Source organism: Cervus elaphus, chromosome 10, assembly GCF_910594005.1.
Source record: "Cervus elaphus chromosome 10, mCerEla1.1, whole genome shotgun sequence".
Lineage (NCBI taxonomy): Eukaryota > Metazoa > Chordata > Mammalia > Artiodactyla > Cervidae > Cervus > Cervus elaphus.
In genome coordinates, this window is record NC_057824.1 from 33,579,209 (window position 1) to 33,599,891 (window position 20,683).

The following is a 20,683-nucleotide window of genomic DNA, read 5'->3' on the forward strand; positions in this document are numbered from 1 at the left end:
GTGCTCTCCAAGAGTGGAGTTTGTGCTTCTCACAGTGCTACGGAGTTCCCCCAATCATGCCCCACTGTTCTTCAACGTCAGATGTTCTGGGGACTTCTTCTGAAACCAGACCCTCAGTCTGGGGAGCCTGATATGGGGTTCTGTCTCAGTTCTTGTGAGACAGTCTCTGTAATATATGTTCCAGTTTGTGGGTTGCCCATCTGGGTGGGATGGGATTTTATTGTGAATGCATGCTTCATATTGTCTTGTTGTGGCTTCTTTGTTTTTGGATATAGAGTATCTTTTTTGGTAGGTTCTAGTCATTTTTGTTGATGATTGTTCAGCAGTTAAGTATGATTTGGGTGTTTTCATGAGAGGAGGCAACTCATGTCCTTCTACTCTGGCATCCTGTTTCCAGCGTCCTAAGTATGTTATTCTTTAATGCTAGTGTAAGTGAGACTTGTTTCCTTAACTTCCTTTTTGGATGGCTTGTTATTAGTCTGTAGGAACATATCTGATTTTGTATGTTTATTTTTGTGTTCTGCAGCATTCCTGGATTCATATGATTACTTTCATTAGTTTGATCCAAAGGGTTTTTTTTTGTGTGTGGAATCCTTTGGATTTTCTCTGTATAAGATCATGCTATCTGTAAATATAGACTGTTTCACTTCTTCCCTTATGATTTAGATATGTTTCATAATTGTCCTGGCTAAAACGTCCATTACTGTGTTGAATACAAGTGGCAATAATGGGTATCCTTGTCTTGCTCTAGATTTTAAGAGAAAACACTTTCAGTTTTTCAGTGTTATGTATGATGTCAGCTGTGGACATTTCATATATGGCCTTTATTATGTTAAAGTACCTTGTTTGTGTACACAATTTGTTGAGTTTCTGTTATTGAAGAGTGTTGAATTTTGTTACTCTTTCTGTGTTGAGATTATTATATGATTTTTATCTTTTATTTTAGCAATTAGTGTATTACATTTATTGATTTGCATATACTGAACCATCCTTGCCTTACAAGGATAATTCCCCTTGATCATGATCTGTGGTGCTTTAATTGTGCTATTGGATTTGGTTTGCTCAAGTATTTTCAGGAGTTTTGCATCTTTATTTATCAGGAATATTTGCATGTAGTTTTCTCATAGTGTCCTTATGTGGCTTTGATATCAGCATAATTCTGGCCTCCTAAAATGAATCTGGACATGTTCCCCTACCCTTCCATTTTTTGAAAAGCTTGAGAAAGATTGGTGTTAGTAGAATTTACTTGTGAAGCCATCAGGTCTTGGAAAGTAGCATAAGAATATCAGATCCTGTTTACTTATGCCATCTTGAGAAATGGAACCACATCTTACTGTTTGTTTAGCTACTTCTTTGTTTTCTGACCACATTAGAACATTATTATATATTAAGGAAATTATTGAACAGAAAAATACCAGCAATTTAATTTTCTTTATTTCAAATACAAAATCATTTTTGCTATCAAACCTTGAGACTGATTAAGGAGAAAATTAGGAGAAGTAATATTGTTATTTGCTTGATGTTCACATTATTAGGTAACTTAACATTAAAAAAAAAAAACCTTTTTCTCCATTGCTGGAATTGAACATACACTTTTTGTAGAAGAATGGATTTGTTGACACTCAACCAGTTGACAGTGCTTCTCTGGAAAAATTTTACCTTAAAGGTATGTAAAGGTATCCTTGGAAAATGTCCATAAATGCCCATGTGGTGCAGTTTGGATTTTGGGTGTGGGTGGGGGTGAGTTTATATACATGCACACACTTGAAAAATCAATTCCAGAGCTGAAAGTAGCTCTTTCAAATGTATGAAACTGCATTAATCAATAGTATAGTCTGACCTGTAAGAAAACTGGTTAGGGGAGTTGGATGGATGATATGAAACTTATCTGTTCCAGGGTGAAATTGGCAGAGACTTAATATAATAGAACTATCTATTTGCTTTGAATGTGTACTCATAAGTTAATTAACACAATCTTTTTGTTCCTCTTCTAGAGGAGGCAGTTCTTTAATTTAATACTGGAAGTCCTAACTACACTGGTGTTTCCAGTGATGCTTTTGCTCTTACGTGCTGTTATTCATATAACTGTTGCTGGACCTTACAGTTTTACTTCTCAACCCATCAGTACTCTGCCTTCATTCCTCCAAAATGATGAAACATGGGAATTGATTTATGTGCCTTCTAATATTGATGTGGTAAAAGAGATCACTGAGAATGTGAAGAGGAATCTAAACATCAGTATAAAAGGTTAGAAATTAAGGTTTACTGTAAAGCTTATCATTAGCGTTTTTGATGGAGCTGAAACAGTGTAGAGAAAAGAATAAGAATAAAGTTGGACGAATCACACTGCCCAATTTGAACGTTTCTCTCTGGCTGCTTTCAAGATATTTTCTGTCTTTATTTTTCAAAAGTTTGATTATGATGTGTCTGTGGCTATCTTTTGGCTTTTTTCTTTGGGGTTCACTGAGCATTTTGAATCTGTAAGTTGCACAAAGTTGGGGGACTTTACAATAATTATTTTTAAAATTGTTTTTTAACACGGCCATCTTTCTCCTCCTCTAAGACTATGATGATACATTTTGTATTGTCCCACAGGTTGTTTAGGCTCTGTTCAACTTTTGTCTAATCTTTTGTTTCCTCTCTTGTTCAGATTAGAAAATTTCTATCTTGAATGACTCCTTCCTGTATTATAACTATACAGGTATTGAGCCATCAAATGAGTTGTTTTTTAAAGCACAGAGTGATCACCTCCTGATTTGTTTCCCTTAATTAAGTAACTTTTTTGAGATATAATGCACATTCCATACTTTCACCCATTTGAAGTGTGTAATTCAGTGGCTTCAGTATATTCACAGAGGTGTGCAACCACTGCCACAATTAATTTTAAAGCATTTTTATCACCAAAAATAAATTCCAGAATCTTTAGTCATAGCCCCACAATTATCCATCCCTATCAAGATAAGAAAAACAGTAATCTCCTTTTACGTCTACAGATTTGCATATTATAAATCTTTTATATAAATAAATGGTTTACATATGAACCTTTAATATAAATTGTTTACATGTAAACCTTTTATATCAACTTTATAAAATGCAATATGTGGTCTTTCATGACTCTCTTCTTATACTTAAAATGTTTTCAGGGTTTACTCATGTTGCATGCATCAGTTCTTTATTCCTTTTCATTGTCAGATAGTATTCCATTGTATGGATACACTGCATTTAATTGGTACAATATATCTTTCATCAGTTGAAGGACATTTGGGTTGTTTTTACCTTTTGGCTACTATAAATAATACTGCTGCAAACATTCATCTATAGGTTTTATGTAGACATAAGTTTTCATTTCTGTTGGTTATATAACAAGAGCAGAATAAATGTGTCATATGTTTACTCTATTTTTAACTTTTCAAGGAAATGCCAGACTGTTATCTAAAGTTGTTACACCATTTTACATTCTGATTAGCAGTGAATGAAGGTTCCACATCCTCTCCAGCACTTGTTATCTTCTGTCTTTTTGATTATAGTCATCTCAGTGGTTTATAGTCATTTCACTGAGTGAAATCACTCAGTAAAGTGATTTCATTGTGATTTCAATTTGCATTTCCCTCACCACTAATGACTTATCTTTGTATGTGCTTTATAATGATTATTTAAAATTGCAATAAAATCTTATAAAATTTTTATCAAAATATTTTGAACCCCAAATATCCATTAAGTAGTTGTGATACCAGTATTTAAGAAACAGTGTTTTCAAATTTGCATATTTGGATAGAAGGTTTTTGTCCATATAAATTTATATGTTTTCTTTCAGAAGGGATTATCATATGTCTTTATTTAAGTGAACAATTTTACTTCTCTATAGTTCAAGGTTTTTCTTCAGAAATTGAGTTTGAGAAGTACATTAAGTATGACTATCGAGCTCATAAAGTGCTGGCTGCCATTGTTTTTGACTGTGACTTCAAAGATAGGCATGATCCATTGCCACTTCAGGTGAGAAAGTTGTATTTAGAGTTTTGTAAATAGTTTTCTTATAACTGGATTTTTAGTTTCTATGATTTTAATGAATTTTGTATTATCTACCCTATTTTATCAGTGAAGAACCTAATTTTCCCAAGATCAAACTACTTGTATAAAATAAAGCAAGAATATGAATCCAGATTTGAGTAGCTTTAATGTCTGTGTTTGTAGCTTTTGAAGTATGCTAAGGGAAGAACTGTATCTTTCAGGCACAGGACTTCTGATTCATGGGACTCTTGGACTACTCATATAGTGCTTCTAGTTCTGCAAAAGGTAGTGAAACACAATCATGCAAAGAGCCTTTTCTTTAAATGAGACATAGAATTTAAGTCTTTCCATAAATCTCTAGAGAAAACTCTAAGGCTTACCCACATTGATCCAGATTAGAGTATAGCATAACCCAAGAGAAGGAAAGAAAAAGACTGTGCTTGGAAGTTGGTGCCTCCTTAGCAGATCTTATAAGCATTGTATCCTGGTGGTGACGAAAACAAAGGGCAATCTGTAACAGCTCCACATGGAGCCAAATTCTGTATTTAGAAAACAGATGCTTGTCAGTAGAAGGCAAGATTAATAAAACCACTCGTAGAACAATACATATTCTTTCTGTGTGTCCTATTCTTCCATGACTTTTCTTTTGTGCCAACTTCTATTTACCAAGTCAGAATTATCCATATACAGATATAGGTGTAGGCTCAACAATAAACATTGGCTCAAAGTGTCGTCAGTGCTATTTTAAGTTTCAGTATTATTGCTGAATAATAAGGCTTCCCTGGTGGCTCAGACAGTAAAGCATCTGCCTGCAGTGCGGGAGACCTGGGTTCGATCCCTGGGTTGGGAAAATCCCCTGGAGAAGGAATTGAATGGCAACCCACTCCAGTACTCTTGCCTGGAAAATTTCATGGACTGAGGAGCCCGGTAGGCTACAGTCCATGGGACCGCAAAGAGTTGGACACGACTGAGCGACTTCACTTTCTTCCTTATTTCTGATTGACTGCGCTTGTGTCACCAAATGTTTGAACTAGGTTTATGACATCAGATTGTGTACTCAGGCACTTGGTCTGTTTGTTTGTTTTTTCTGGCTTTATTGAGATATAATTCACGTATAGAACTTCCCTGGTGGCTCAGACGGTAATGCGTCTGCCTGCAATACGGGAGACCTGGGTTCAATCCCTGGGTCAGGAAGATCCCCTGGAGAAGGAAATGGCAACCCACTCCAGTACTCTTGCCTGGAAAATCCCATGGACGGAGGAGCCTGGTAGGCTACAGTCCATGGGGTCGCGAAGAGTTGGACACAACTGAGCGACTTCACTTTCACTTTCTTTTCACGTATAACACTGTTAAATTTAGGTTATTCAGTGTGATGATTTGAAATGTGTATGTTGCAAAATGATTACCACAGTAAGGTTAGCTGATATATTCCTCACCTCACAGAATTACGAGTTTTGCGTGTGGTGAGAATATTTAAGATGAGTAAGATCTGTGGATCTAATGTATTGCATTCTGCTTGGTCTGTTTTGATGGTTTTTCTAAAACCTTCTGATCTCTATTGATGATTTCATGTGTAGCATAGACCATCTAATAATATCTACCAGCTTTCCCACATCTTATGTGACTTTCTCTTTTTAAATTTTATTTATTATTACTATTTTGACTATGCTGAGTCTTGATTATGGCCTTCAGGCTCTTCTTTGCATTGCGAAGGCTTCTCTAGTTGTGGTATGTAGCCTGCGGGCTTAGTTGCCCTGCAGCATATAGGATCTTAGTTCCCTGACCAGGGTTCAAACCCACATCCCCTGCATTGAAAGGTGGATTCTTTACCACTGGGCCACCAGGGAAGTCCCTCATGTGACTATCTTGACAGATCTTTTGTTCATCTACAAGGATCCACAAGGAAATCAAACTAAATCTCAGATATGATCAGGTCACTGTCCTGATGAAAAGACTTTGGTGACTTACAATGTCCAGAGTCCTTTGTACAAATATATGGCTATCAATATCCTAGTACTTGGCTATCTCTGATATGCCTTACCAAACTTTTTATGCTCCAGCAGTACTTAACTTCCAGAAATTACCTGGAAACACTGTATTGCTTTTTGTTTCGGGGTCTTTGGTCATATTTTCTCTACTGTACAAATGCTACTGTGAATTCCCATTCAAACTCCCACTCAGCTTCCACACCTGTCCCTTTCTTTTCTGTCTTCATCACAACCTGCACATGTTTCTGTTAGTCAGAATTCGTATGGGAACAGACACTACTGAATGCATTTCAACAAAAGGGTTTTTATATAAGGAACTATTTACAGATTCACATTCTAGATTTTAGTCACTCTTGACAAACACTTCAGAGGATCTAGCTTACCTGTTTAGATGAACCATACCCTTCTTGAGCCTTTAGTTATCAGGTCATAGCTGCTGCAAATGGTCTTAACTGTTTTCTGTGGAAAAGTAAGCACCAAGAGGTGCCCCCATGTACCTCACTGTTTTCATTATGTAACAGTAACCTTAATCATGATTAATTGCTTCCTCTCATATCATAATTTGTTTATTTACCAGTGTACCAGTGTGAGTAGCTCAGTAATACTAGGGGATAATCGTACAGCTATTTGGTGGAAGCTTTACTGTATCTCCTCTTGAAAGTCTGCTACCCCAGGAAACAAGGCCTTTAATGCAGCAGAACTTGAGCTTGTAAGGATGGGATGTATAAATTCCACAAGTAGGTCTCTGGGAGTGATTAGAAGGGCCAGTTCTAATTCCAAGCCTTGGTTCCCCTACCCTTATGTTTTACCGAGAACATAGAGCCATATACCAATTATTGTTACATAGGCCACATCCTATAGCACCGTGTCCCAGATTAACAGAGCATTATCCTTACCTGAAATGTAATAGGCGTTTTCAGTTTCTTCTCTCAGGTCTGCTGCTTCTGACTCATAATGGCATATAGTAAGAACTATAGATCCCGTGGTTCCAGTGCCCATTATTGTATCTCCTTAACTACAAAACAGGTCCCCTGCTAGAGGCATATTGTGTGCCTTTACCCCTATTGCAGACCCATTTCTTTTTCTGAACTCCACTGAAAATTTTTACATCATAAATAGATCTGACCAGTTCTCTCAAATGTGGTATATGCCATCACCAAAATTTTGAAAAAGAGGCTCATCAAAAAAGAGACCCACCACTTTTTGCAGTGTTTTTTTTTTTTTTTTTTTTGAGTGGTTATGAGTACAGCAAAGCTACTCTTTGAGGATATATCCTGGCATACCTCAGAGACCATTGGACCCATAAAAAGCTCGCCAGTTAGCAAGGTCCTGAATCTTTATAGGCTTTATTTCTCAACATGTGGTAAGCAAATGTCTTACTAAGGCATTTAGAATGCTTGTCACTTCCTGTTTATCAGGTCTAAATGCAAATGCAAATTCATGGGACTTAAAATATATAGACCATTTTGTAAAATAATAACAAAGTTGGAAGACTTATATAAAACATATAAAACTACAGTAATCATTGAAGTGTATTAGTGGCATATGATCAACAAATGTATCTATGACACAGAACAGAAAGCCCAGAAGTAAGCTTTCTTTAATATAGTCATTTGGGACTTCATTGTGGTTTAGTGGCTAGGATTCTGATCCCAATGCAAGGGCCTGGGTTCAATCCTTGGTCATGGAACTGGGTCGCACATGCCACAACTAAGAGATCACATGCTGCAACTGAAGATCCTGCATGCAGCAGCCAAAGATTCCACATGCCACAGCTAAAGATTCCTCATTTGACTAAAAGATGCTGCATACCACAACTGAAGGATAACACATACCATGACAAAGATCGAAGATACCACATGCCACAACTAGACCGGGTGCAGCCAAATTAATTCATTCATTCATTTTTCAAAATAGAAAAGGCACTAAAGAAATCTTATGGGGAAAGAAAGATGTTTTCAGTAAATAGTGCTGTAATGATTTGATATGTATATGGAAAAAATGAACCTTGAACTGACCTCATACTACACACAAAAAAATTAGCTCATGAATTTTAGATTTAAATGTCAAAGCTAAACCCAGTGCTTTTAGAGTAAAGCAAAGACAAGTATCATCTTTACTTGGGAGTTTTTCAGATCACAGAAAGCGATAACCATTAAAGAAAACATTAATAGATTAACTTTTATCAAACTTTTAGGAACTTCTTATCATCAAAAGACACTGTTGACTTCTGGTCTGGACAAGATGGTGGGGACTCATTTCTCTCTGTCATTCCTCACTGAGCACAGCTGGATGTAATGCAAAGGCAAAGCAGAACTCTGAAAAGTGATAAGAACCCTGCAGGTTGTTTTAAGACCTCATGCCTAGAGGAGTAGCACAGGGGCACACATCTTAATGTATCACACCCAACAGACGACAGCCAAGACCCAGCATTATCTGATTTCCAACCTGGCAATAGAAGACAGCAAGTAGGCTCATGCCACTCCACATCAAATGCAAGCATTTCTAACATTAGACAGTTCTGACACATCTAGCCTGAGGAATGGATAGGGAACCCTGATAACAATTAGTGGCCAGGAAAAACACTCTCCTTCCTTACCAAGCCCTTCCCCTGCTAATATATACTGAAACACGTGAGCAAGAGGTACTCAGCCACAAGTATCCCAGTCTGGAAGCCTCTTCATTACCTCCAGCCTAAGACATCCCTCAATGCAAGACTCTGGAGTGGGTGGGCCAGTGGAATCCACATCAAGAGGGTCCCAGCTACAAAAAAAGTGGCAATGCCTATGGGCCAGAGACTCTTTTTTCCTGTTCAGATCCATGAGGGCAGTCAAGGAACAGTGGGAGGGAAACTCCACTACAAGAAGTCCCACATTCAGAAAGAATTGTCTGTCCCATACAGGCAGGTCCCTGCCACGTGTGCCCAACCAGGAAAGCCTCTTCCTTCTTGTGGGCTGAATATCCTGTCTTATATAGGGAGCCTGCAGAGCAAAACAGGCAGAATTGACATGAGGAACTCAGCCACAGAAGAGGTCTAGCCTGGGGAGGTCTTTATGCCTTGTGCCTCCTCTGCCCCTAGAAGGAAAACTCGAATTCCTTTAGGCAGAAATAGCAGGGACCAGTGTGAGCCCCAGTGGAACCACATAAACTGTGAGACCGAAATTAATATTTAAAGGGCTCTGGAAATTGAAGTGTCATTGAAATTAAGCCAGTGCTGCATAAAATAGGCTGACTGTCTGATAAAATAAAGTATTTAAATAGTATCCAGAGTCTCCTAAAATTATAGACAAAATTAACAAAATAAAATAGAAAATCATCTGTCAAACCAAGAACCAATTTACTGATAAGAGAACTAAGATGAATTAGAGGTTAGAATTATCTGAGAAAGATTTTAAAGCAACCATCATAAAACATGTTGCAACAGCAATTAAAAACAAGCTACCAACGGTATTTTTCACAGAACTAGAACAAATAATTTCACAATTTGTATGGAAATACAAAAAACCTCGAATAGCCAAAGTAATCTTGAGAAAGAAGAATGGAACTGGAGGAATCAACCTGCCTGACTTCAGACTCTACTACAAAGCCACAGTCATCAAGACAGTATGGTACTGGCACAAAGACAGAAATATAGATCAATGGAACAGAATAGAAAGCCCAGAGATAAATCCACGAACCTATGGACACCTTATCTTCGACAAAGGAGGCAAGGATACACAATGGAAAAAAGACAACCTCTTTAACAAGTGGTGCTGGGAAAACTGGTCAACCACTTGCAAAAGAATGAAACTAGAACACTTTCTAACACCATACACAAAAATAAACTCAAAAGGGATTAAAGATCTAAATGTAAGGCCAGAAACTATAAAACTCCTAGAGGAGAACATAGGCAAAACACTCTCCGACATAAATCACAGCAAGATCCTCTATGACCCACCTCCCAGAATATTGGAAATAAAAGCAAAAATAAACAAATGGGACCTAATGAAACTTAAAAGCTTTTGCACTACAAAGGAAACTATAAGCAAGGTGAAAAGACAGCCCTCAGATTGGGAGAAAATAATAGCAAATGAAGAAACAAAGGATTAATCTCAAAAATATACAAGCAACTCCTGAAGCTCAATTCCAGAAAAATAAATGACCCAATCAAAAAATGGGCCAAAGAACTAAACAGACATTTCTCCAAAGAAGACATACAGATGGCTAACAAACACATGAAAAGATGCTCAACATCACTCATTATCAGAGAAATGCAAATCAAAACCACAATGAGGTACCATTACACGCCAGTCAGGATGGCTGCTATCCAAAAGTCTATAAGCAATAAATGCTGGAGAGGGTGTGGAGAAAAGGGAACCCTCTTACACTGTTGGTGGGAATGCAAACTAGTACAGCCGCTATGGAAAACAGTGTGGAGATTTCTTAAAAAACTGCAAGTAGAACTGCCATATGACCCAGCAATCCCACTTCTGGGCATACACACTGAGGAAACCAGATCTGAAAGACACACGTGCACCCCAATGTTCATCGCAGCACTGTTTATAATAGCCAGGACATGGAAGCAACCTAGATGCCCATCAGCAGATGAATGGATAAGGAAGCTGTGGTACATATACACCGTGGAATATTACTCAGCCGTTAAAAAGAGTTCATTTGAATCAGTCCTAATGAGATGGATGAAACTGGAGCCCCTTATACAGAGTGAAGTAAGCCAGAAAGATAAAGAACATTACAGCATACTAACACATATATATGGAATCTAGAAAGATGGCAACGATAACCCTATATGCAAAACAGAAAAAGAGACACACAAGTACAGAACAGACTTTTGAACTCTGTGGGAGAATGTGAGGGTGGGATATTTCAAAAGAACAGCATGTATACTATCTATGGTGAAACAGATCACCAGCCCAGGTGGGATGCATGAGACAAGTGCTCCGGCCTGGTGCACTGGGAAGACCCAGAGGAATCGGGTGGAGAGGGAGGTGGGAGGGGGGATCAGGATGGGGAATACGTGTAAATCTATGGCTGATTCATATCAGTGTATGACAAAACCCACTGAAATGTTGTGAAGTAATTAGCCTCCAACTAATAAAAAAAAAAACTGTTTTGAAACAAATGAAAATATAGGAAATATAAGCAGAGAAATAAAAGTTATAACAAGAAGTTATAAACATTAAATTCAGTAACAAATAATAACCTGGTGGGAAAAACTTGGCTTAAAGCTCAACATTCAGAAAACTAAGATCATGGCATCTGGTCCCATCACTTCATGGCAAATAAATGGGGAAACAGTGGCAGACTTTATTTTTGGGGGCTCCAAAATCACTGCAGATGGTGATTGCAGCCATGAAATTAAAAGATGCCTACTCCTTAGAAGAAAAGTTATGACCAACCTAGACAGCATATTAAAAAGTAGAGACATTATTTTGCCAACAAAGGTCCATCTAGTCAAGGCTGTGGTTTTTACAGTAGTCATGTATGGATGTGAGAGTTGGACTATAAAGAAAGCTGAGTGCTGAAGAATTGATGCTTTTGGACTGTGGTTTTGGAGAAGACTCTTGAGAGTCCCTTGGACTGCAAGGAGATCCAACCAGTCCATCCTAAAGGAAATCAGTTCTGAATATTCATTGGAAGGACTGATGTTGAAGCTGAAACTCCAATACTTTGGCCACCTGATGTGAAGAGCTGACTCATTGGGAAAGACCCTGATACTGGGAAAGATTGATAGCGGTAGGAGAAGGGGATGGCAGAGGATGAGATGGTTGGATGGCATCACCAACTCAATGGACATGAGTTTGAGTAAACTCCTGGAGTTGGTGATGGACAGGGAAACCCGGCGTGCTGCAGTCCATAGGGTCACAAAGAGTCAGACACGACTGAGAGATTGAACTGAACTGAACTGGAATGGGCTTAATCATAGAGTAGGCAGAGAAGAGGATATAACACTGAGGAATAAATTTATCCAAGGAGGTGCAAAGAATATGCACTGAAAACTACAAAACATTGCTGAAAGAAATTAAAGAAGACCAAAATAAATGGAAAGACAGCCCGAGTTCATGGGTGTGCACATGCATGCTAAATTGCTTCAGTCATGTCCGATTCTTTGTGACGCTATGGACTGTAGCCCACTAGGCTCCTCTGTCCACGGAGTTCTCTGTCCATGGAGTCCATGGAGGCAAGAATACTGGAGTGGGTTGCTGTGGCCTCCTCCAGGGGATCTTCCCAACTGAGGGATCAAACCTGCATCTCTTATGTCTCGTGCATTATCCATCAGATTCTTTATCACTAGCGACATCTGGGAAGCCCTAAGTTCATGGGTAGGAAGACATAATTTGTTAAATCATACTACCAGTAGCTACCTAGATTCATCACACTCCTTATCAAAATTCCAATGCCCTTTTTTATTGAGATGTTTTTATTTACAATAGTAGTTTTAGGTATACAACATGGAGTTTCAAAATTTTTATAGATTTTACACCATTTAAAGTTATAAAATTTGTTTATATTCCCTGTGCTGTACAATATGTCCTTGTGGCTCATTATTTTAAAACTAATAGTTTGTATTCCTTAATCCCTACTCCTATATGCCCCTCCTTCTTTCCCTCTCTCCCACTGATAACTACTAGTTTGTTCTCTGTATCTATGAGTCTGTGTCTGCTTTGTTATAGTCATTTGTTTTGTTTTTAGATCCCACAGTTAAGTGATAGCAAGCAGTATTTGTCTTTCTCTATCTTTTCTCTAAGCAACATGTCTATCTATGATGTTGCAAATGGCAAATTTTCATTCTTTTGTGTCTTAGTAATATTCCCGTGTATGATATCTTCTTTATCCATCTAACTGTGGATAGACATTAATGTTGCTTCCACATTGGCTATTGTAAATAATACAACTGTGAACACTGGGTGCATGTATATTTTTAAAATGAGTATTTTCTAAATTCCATATATATGCGTTAGTATACTGTATTGGTCTTTATCTTTCTGGCTTACTTCACTCTGTATAATGGGTTCCAGTTTCATCCACCTGATTAGAACTGATTCAAATTAATTCTTTTTAATGGCTGAGTAATATTCCATGGTATATATGTACCACAGCTTCCTTATCCATTCGTCTGCTGATGGGCATCTAAGTTACTTCCATGTCCTGGCTATTACAAACAGTGCTGCGATGAACATTGGGGTGCACGTGTGTCTTTCAGATCTGGTTTCCTTGGTGTGTATGCCCAGAAGTGGGATTGCTGGGTCATATGGCAGTTCTATTTCCAGTTTTTTAAGAAATCTCCACACTGTTCTCCATAGCAGCTGTACTAGTTTGCATTCCCACCAACAGTGTAAGAGGGTTCCCTTTTCTCCACACCCTCTCCAGCACTTATTGCTTGTAGACTTTTGGATAGCAGCCATCCTGACTGGCGTGTAATGGTACCTCATTGTGGTTTTGATTTGCATTTCTCTGATAATGAGTGATGTTGAGCATCTTTTCATGTGTTTATTAGCCATCTGTATGTCTTCTTTGAAAGATGGTAACAATAACCTTATATGCAAAACAGAAAAAGAGACACAGATGTGCAGAACAGACTTTTGGACTCTGTGGGAGAAGGTGAGGGTGGGATGTTTTGAGAGAACAACATTGAAACATGTATATTATCAAGGATGAAACCATCCACCAGCCCAGGTTGGATGCATGAGACAAGTGCTCGGGGCTGGTGCACTGGAAAGACCCAGAGGGATGGGGTGGGGAGGGAGGTGGGAGGGGGGATCGGGATGGGGAACACATGTAAATCCATGGCTGATTCATGTCAATGTATGGCAAAAACCACTACAATATTGTAAAATAATTAGCCTCCAACTAATAAAAATAAATGGGAAAAAAAATAAAGCCACATGATTAATTGTAATTTAAAAAAAATAAATAAAATGAGTATTTTGCTCTTTGAAAAAGACTCAGGAATAGAACTGCTGGATCATATGGTAGCCCTATTTTAATTTTTTAAGGAAACTCCATACTGTTTTCCACAGTGGTGTTGGTGGTGTTCAGTCACTCAGTCCTATTCAGCTCTTTGCAAATCCATAGACTGCAGCATGCCAGACTTCCCTGTCCTTCACTATCTCCCAGAGTTTGTTCTAACTCATGTCCACTGAGTCAATGATGCCATCCAACCATCTCATTCTCTGTCACCCCCTTCTCCTCTTGCCCTCAGTCTTTCCCAGGAACAGGATCTTTTCCAGTGAGTCGGCTCTTCACATCACATGACCAAAGTATAGGAGCTTCAGCTTCAGCATCAGTCCTTCCAGTGAATATTCAGGGTTGATTTCCTTTACGATTGGCTGGTTTGATCTCCTTGCTGTCCAGCGGACTTTCGAGAGTCTTCTCCAACACCACAATTCAAAAGCATCAATTCTTTGGCACTCACTTTCTTTATGGTCCAGCTCTCACATCCATACATGACTACAGGAAATACCATAGCTTTGACTGTGCAGAACTTTGTCAGCAAAGTGATGTCTCTGCTTTTTAATATGGAGTATAGGTTTGTCACAGTTTTATGTCCAAGGAGCAAATGTCTTTTAATTTCGTGGCTGCAATTACCATCTGCAGTGATTTTGGAGCCCAAGAAAATAAAGCCTGTCACCATTTCCATTTTTTTCCCCTGTTTGTCATGAATGATGGGACCAGATGCCATGATCTTAGTTTGTTGAATGTTGAATTTTGAGCCAGTTTTTCAGCTTTTTAATCTCAATTGATGCAGAAAAAGTTTTGAGAAAATTCAGCAACCATTCATAATAAACTTAATGAGCTCTGTTATAGGCATACTATGGAATATTACTCTATTCCTGCATGCTTAGTCATGTCTGACTTCTTGTGACCTGGTGGACTGTAGCCTGCCAGGCTCCATGTAGCCTGCAGGCTCCATGGGATTCTCTAGGCAGATTACTGGAGTGAATTCGACCCAGGAATCGAACCCGAATCTCCTGCAGCTCTTGAATTGGCAGGTGTATTCTTTACCACTGAGCATCAGGGAAGCCCCCTATGGAATACTGCTCAGTGATGAAAAGGAGTTAATTACTGAAAATAGCAATTATATTAATGAATTTCAAAACATACGGAGTAAAAGAAGTCTTCTATCAAAGAGTACAATATTATATTTAATGCCATTTATATGAAATTTTATAATGGGCAGAATTAATCTATAGTGAAATTAGAAAAATTATACCTCTGACTGTGGTCAGGATCAATGGGCAAAGGGCATTACGAAAACTTTCTGGAATGAGGGTAATGTTTATCTTGATAGTAGTTGAGTTAGAATAGCTATGCATTTGTTAAAACTTACATAGTTAAGGAAATGTACAGTTAAGATTTGTACATTTTATTGTGTGTAAATTTTACCTCAAATAAAAACTATAGGCAATGTATAGGTCCTTACATAGAAAACTATAAAACACTGATGAAAGAAATCAAAGAGGACACAAACAGATGGAGAAACATACCGTGTTCATGGATTGGAAGAATCAATATTGTCAAAATGGCTATTCTACCCAAAGCAGTCTATAGATTCAATGCAATCCCTATCAAGCTACCAACGGTATTTTTCACAGAACTAGACCAAAGAATTTCACAATTTGTATGGAAATACAAAAAACCTCGAATAGCCAAAGTAATCTTGAGAAAGAAGAATGGAACTGGAGGAATCAACCTGCCTGACTTCAGACTCTACTACAAAGCCACAGTCATCAAGACAGTATGGTACTGGCACAAAGACAGAAATATAGATCAATGGAACAGAATAGAAAGCCCAGAGATAAATCCACGAACCTATGGACACCTTATCTTCGACAAAGGAGGCAAGGATATACAATGGAAAAAAGACAACCTCTTTAACAAGTGGTGCTGGGAAAACTGGTCAACCACTTGTAAAAGAATGAAACTAGAACACTTTCTAACACCATACACAAAAATAAACTCAAAATGGATTAAAGATCTAAATGTAAGGCCAGAAACTATAAAACTCCTAGAGGAGAACATAGGCAAAACACTCTCCGACATAAATCACAGCAAGATCCTCTATGACCCACCTCCCAGAATATTGGAAATAAAAGCAAAACTAAACAAATGGGACCTAATGAAACTTAAAAGCTTTTGCACAACAAAGGAAACTATAAGCAAGGTGAAAAGACAGCCCTCAGATTGGGAGAAAATAATAGCAAATGAAGAAACAGACAAAGGATTAATCTCAAAAATATACAAGCAACTCCTGCAGCTCAATTCCAGAAAAATAAATGACCCAATCAAAAAATGGGCCAAAGAACTAAACAGACATTTCTCCAAAGAAGACATACAGATGGCTAACAAACACATGAAAAGATGCTCAACATCACTCATTATCAGAGAAATGCAAATCAAAACCACAATGAGGTACCATTACACGCCAGTCAGGATGGCTGCTATCCAAAAGTCTATAAGCAATAAATGCTGGAGAGGGTGTGGAGAAAAGGGAACCCTCTTACACTGTTGGTGGGAATGCAAACTAGTACAGCCGCTATGGAAAACAGTGTGGAGATTTCTTAAGAAACTGGAAATAGAACTGCCATATGACCCAGCAATCCCACTTCTGGGCATACACACTGAGGAAACCAGATCTGAAAGAGACACGTGCACCCCAATGTTCATTGCAGCACTGTTTATAATAGCCAGGACATGGAAGCAACCTAGATGCCCATCAGCAGATGAATGGATAAGGAAGCTGTGGTACATATACACCATGGAATATTACTCAGCTGTCAAAAAGAATTCATTTGAATCAGTCCTAATGAGATGGATGAAGCTGGAGCCCATTATACAGAGTGAAGTAAGCCAGAAAGATAAAGAACATTACAGCATACTAACACATATATATGGAATTTAGAAAGGTGATAACGATAACCCTATATGCAAAACAGAAAAAGACACAGAAATACAGAACAGACTTTTGAACTTTGTGGGAGAATGTGAGGGTGGGATATTTCAAAAGAACAGCATGTATACTATCTATGGTGAAACAGATCACCAGCCCAGGTGGGATGCATGAGACAAGTGCTCCGGCCTGGTGCACTGGGAAGACCCAGAGGAATCGGGTGGAGAGGGAGGTGGGAGGGGGGATCGGGATTGGGAATACATGTAAATCCATGGCTGATTCATATCAATGTATGACAAAACCCACTGGAAAAAAAAAAAAAAAAACTATAGGCAAATATTAAAATCTAGTAAATGGTGAACTATTTGGCTGAAAGTGTGCTGAAGTCTAACTTTCTTTGCAGTGCATCCAAAACTTAAGTATATTGATAGATAAAGTATATAGATATTACATATATACAAGTTTATATAGATATATATATATTTAAGCTTACCCCTGATGTATAATATAAATCATATATGCACACCTGATTTTGCCTTTTTTATGGAAAAGGTAGCATACTTGTCAGTAATTTTTTTTCTTTTTTCTTTTTGAGCCATAAATCCATTCTTCTACTTTGCTTTTTGATGCTACAGCTTTTTTCAGCCACCTATGGGACTCAGCTAATAAAAGACATTAGAAGCCAGACTTGGAGAAAAAAAAGTAGTTTGAACTTTTCTGTTGGCTTTCTGGCTGCTTGTAGTTGCTGTGAATGACACCCCAGAAATATCTCTCTTTTTTGTCAGTAGCATTTTCTTTCTCATAGCGGCAGACAAATGCAGTTTGAAGATTGCTCAACGCTTTTCAATATCAACCTTGTCACACCCTCTCAAAGATACCCAGCACTAGGCAACTGGAGCTCCTTTTCAGAAGTCAAGGTCCCTGTCCAAAGTCCCCTCTTTCAAGCTCTATAACCCAGTACTAGCTGATATATGCCCCTCCTTTGAGGCTTGATTTTTCATCCCTACATGACCTCTCATTTAAGTTCGCAATTTTTAATAATTGCAAACCCTTGGTTTAGTTTCCTTAGTCCTAGGGCCAATGACTAGTTCCTTCTGTCTCTATCTGATATCTTAGAGTTCTCCTATTCATTAGGTTATCTAGTATAGATAGTATAACCTATCCATTAGGTTATCTAGTTTCTGTTTTCTGACTATACCTTGAGCAGATACAGAACTCTGTATTGTAATTTGTGCAGTCTTTTATGTATGAGCAGTTGGGTTGATTCCAGTATGCTGTATTTCCACAACAAATAATGTTACAACAAATAATCTTGTGCATGTAGTTTTTTTCCCATACTGTTTGAGGTTTATATTCCAAGTCTGTTATTGAAAGTAAGATTGCTGAATTAAACAATGCATGCATATATAGTTTTGTGGAACATTGTCAGATTCTCCATTATTATTGTGCCATTTTGCATACTACAAGCAATGTATTAAAGTGCCCGTTGACTGCTTTGTCAACGCAGTATGTTAACACAGCATGTTTTGACTTTTCCAGTGTGACAGGTAAGAAAGATATCAATGTAGTTTTAATTTGTATTTATTCCATTCTGTGACATTGAGAAGCTTTTTATATATTTGTGGGCCACCTGTATATCTTCTTTTTGTGAACTGTCTGCATTGGGAGAGGACTTAAAATATAAATATGATTGGATTATATTTGTTGTGCTTGGAGTCACTGTCACTTGCAGGCATTCAGAACCACTTTCATATGAGATGAGTCTCAATTTCAAATCACATGGTTTCGTATGTGGATTTAACTTTGCTTTATTTTCTAATATTTGCTTTTCAGTTTAGTTTGGTTTTAAACATTGTTTGTTTTCTGCTGCTACTTCTAGGTAAAGTATCGTCTCCGTTTTGCTGCTATACAGAGGACTATCATATGGCCAGACGAGATAGGCTGGAAAACAACCTTACTTTTTCCTAGTAGGCCCTCTGTAGGACCCAGGAATCCAGATCATCATGATGGAGGAGGTCCTGGTGAGCAGATTCTTAATGCATATACATACTTAACTTTTATTACACTTGCATAATAATATATATGTTATTTATATTGTGTGTATATATGTGTGTATGTGTATATGTGTATGTACACATATATGTATCTATATAATTATATGAAATAAATCACTTTATTCTTGTAATTTTTAAATTAAATGTATATTATATAAAAATTACTAAATCTTATACATTTGGTAAACTAACATATATATATAGAGAGAGATATATAATACATGTATGTATATTATGCTTTGTTCTTATTTAATCTCTAATTCATGTCAGAATCTTTTGTGACCCTGTGGACAGTAGCCTGCAAGGCTCCTCTGTTCATGGGATTTCCCAGGCAAGAATACTGGAGTAGGTTTCCATTTCCTTCTCCAGAGGAACTTCCCAACCCAGGAATCAAACCCATGTCTCCTTTGGCAGGTGGATTCTTTATCACTGAGCCACCAGGGCAACTCTTTCAATTCTTATACCAATACGCTTATCTTTATTTAATTGTGGTTTAGTGTTCTGCTTTCCAAATACATATATTTTAATTTATTGGTATTATTTGAATATTCATGTCTATGTATAATTCTGTTGATTTGATCTAAAACTTTAAAACTTGTGATGATAATTTTTAATTCAAATTTTCATATTGCATATTTTCTTGAAAAGCCCTTAATGTGTAATATGAGTTTACCAACTATACCTGAGATTTATATGCAAAGTGAAAGTGAAAGTCACTCAGTCATGTCCGACTCTTTGTGACCCCATGGACGATACAGCCATGGAATTCTCCAGGTCAGAATTCTGAAGTGGGTAGCTGTTCCCTTCTCCAGGGGGTCTTCCCAACCCAGGAATCAAACCCAGGTCTTCCACACTGCAGGCAGATTCTATACCAGCTGAGCTACCAGGAAAACCCAAGAATACTGGAGTGGGTAGCCTATGCCTTCTCCAGCAGATATTCCCAACCCAGGAATCAAACCGGGGTCTGCTGCATTGCAGGTGGATTCTTCCCTGAGCTACCAGGGAAGCCCTTGAGCTTTTAATATTTAGCAAATATTCAGTAGAAGAAAAAAATCTATGCACATTTTAGCATTAGCAACAAAAATTGGAAACGCCATAACCAGTAAGAGAATAGATGAACATATTAGACAGTCATTAAAAATAATCTTTATGTAGTCTGTTGAGAAAGAATTTAAGCTGAGTCTACAAGTAACTATATGAATTAGCTAGATGGAGATAAATGAGTACTATTCCACATAGTGCAAGTAAGATCATGAACACATCAAGATAGGATGCCACATTCAGAGGACTACATGGTATTTTGTTTTCTTTTTTATAGCGAGAATAGAGACTTATACAGGAGGCTATTCGAGGTGAAGCTGAGAGGCAAATAGATCATTAAATATCTAATGTGTAAAGTGAAGGAATATGAAATCTCTTCCTGGAAGTTATGAGAGACAAAATCATAGCAATATTTAGTTTGAATAGGAGAAATGATATGGTAGTGGATGCATCTCTTCAAGTAATGACACTCTCCAAGTAATGACACTCATGTTCATCTTTGGTATTTGTTTAAATCTAACACAAACTTTTGTTTCTATTGATGAATAAAGATGACTGTGACCTATATTTCACAATTTGTATAATTGATTGCAATGTTTCAGAGAATGACCCTTTTTTTGCATTGGACATCTGAATTTTGTTTTGTTATTTCACTTCTTGATTTTGAGTATTATATTACTTGACACCAGGCAGTATGTGCTTGG

The 20,683-nt window shown here is 37.7% G+C and overlaps 1 protein-coding gene across 1 annotated transcript in view; it reads left to right on the plus strand.

Annotated features, from left to right (window-relative positions):
• The first annotated feature begins 1,606 nt into the window (after positions 1-1,606).
• Positions 1,607-20,683, plus strand: part of LOC122702003 (phospholipid-transporting ATPase ABCA3-like) — a 223,302-nt gene continuing 204,225 nt past the window's right edge. Inside the window, exons 1-4 of the mRNA XM_043915525.1 lie at positions 1,607-1,666; positions 1,995-2,247; positions 3,866-3,993; positions 18,764-18,905. Of these exons, the coding sequence (XP_043771460.1) occupies positions 1,607-1,666; positions 1,995-2,247; positions 3,866-3,993; positions 18,764-18,905 (583 nt within the window). The remainder of the gene's footprint in view (positions 1,667-1,994; positions 2,248-3,865; positions 3,994-18,763; positions 18,906-20,683) is intronic.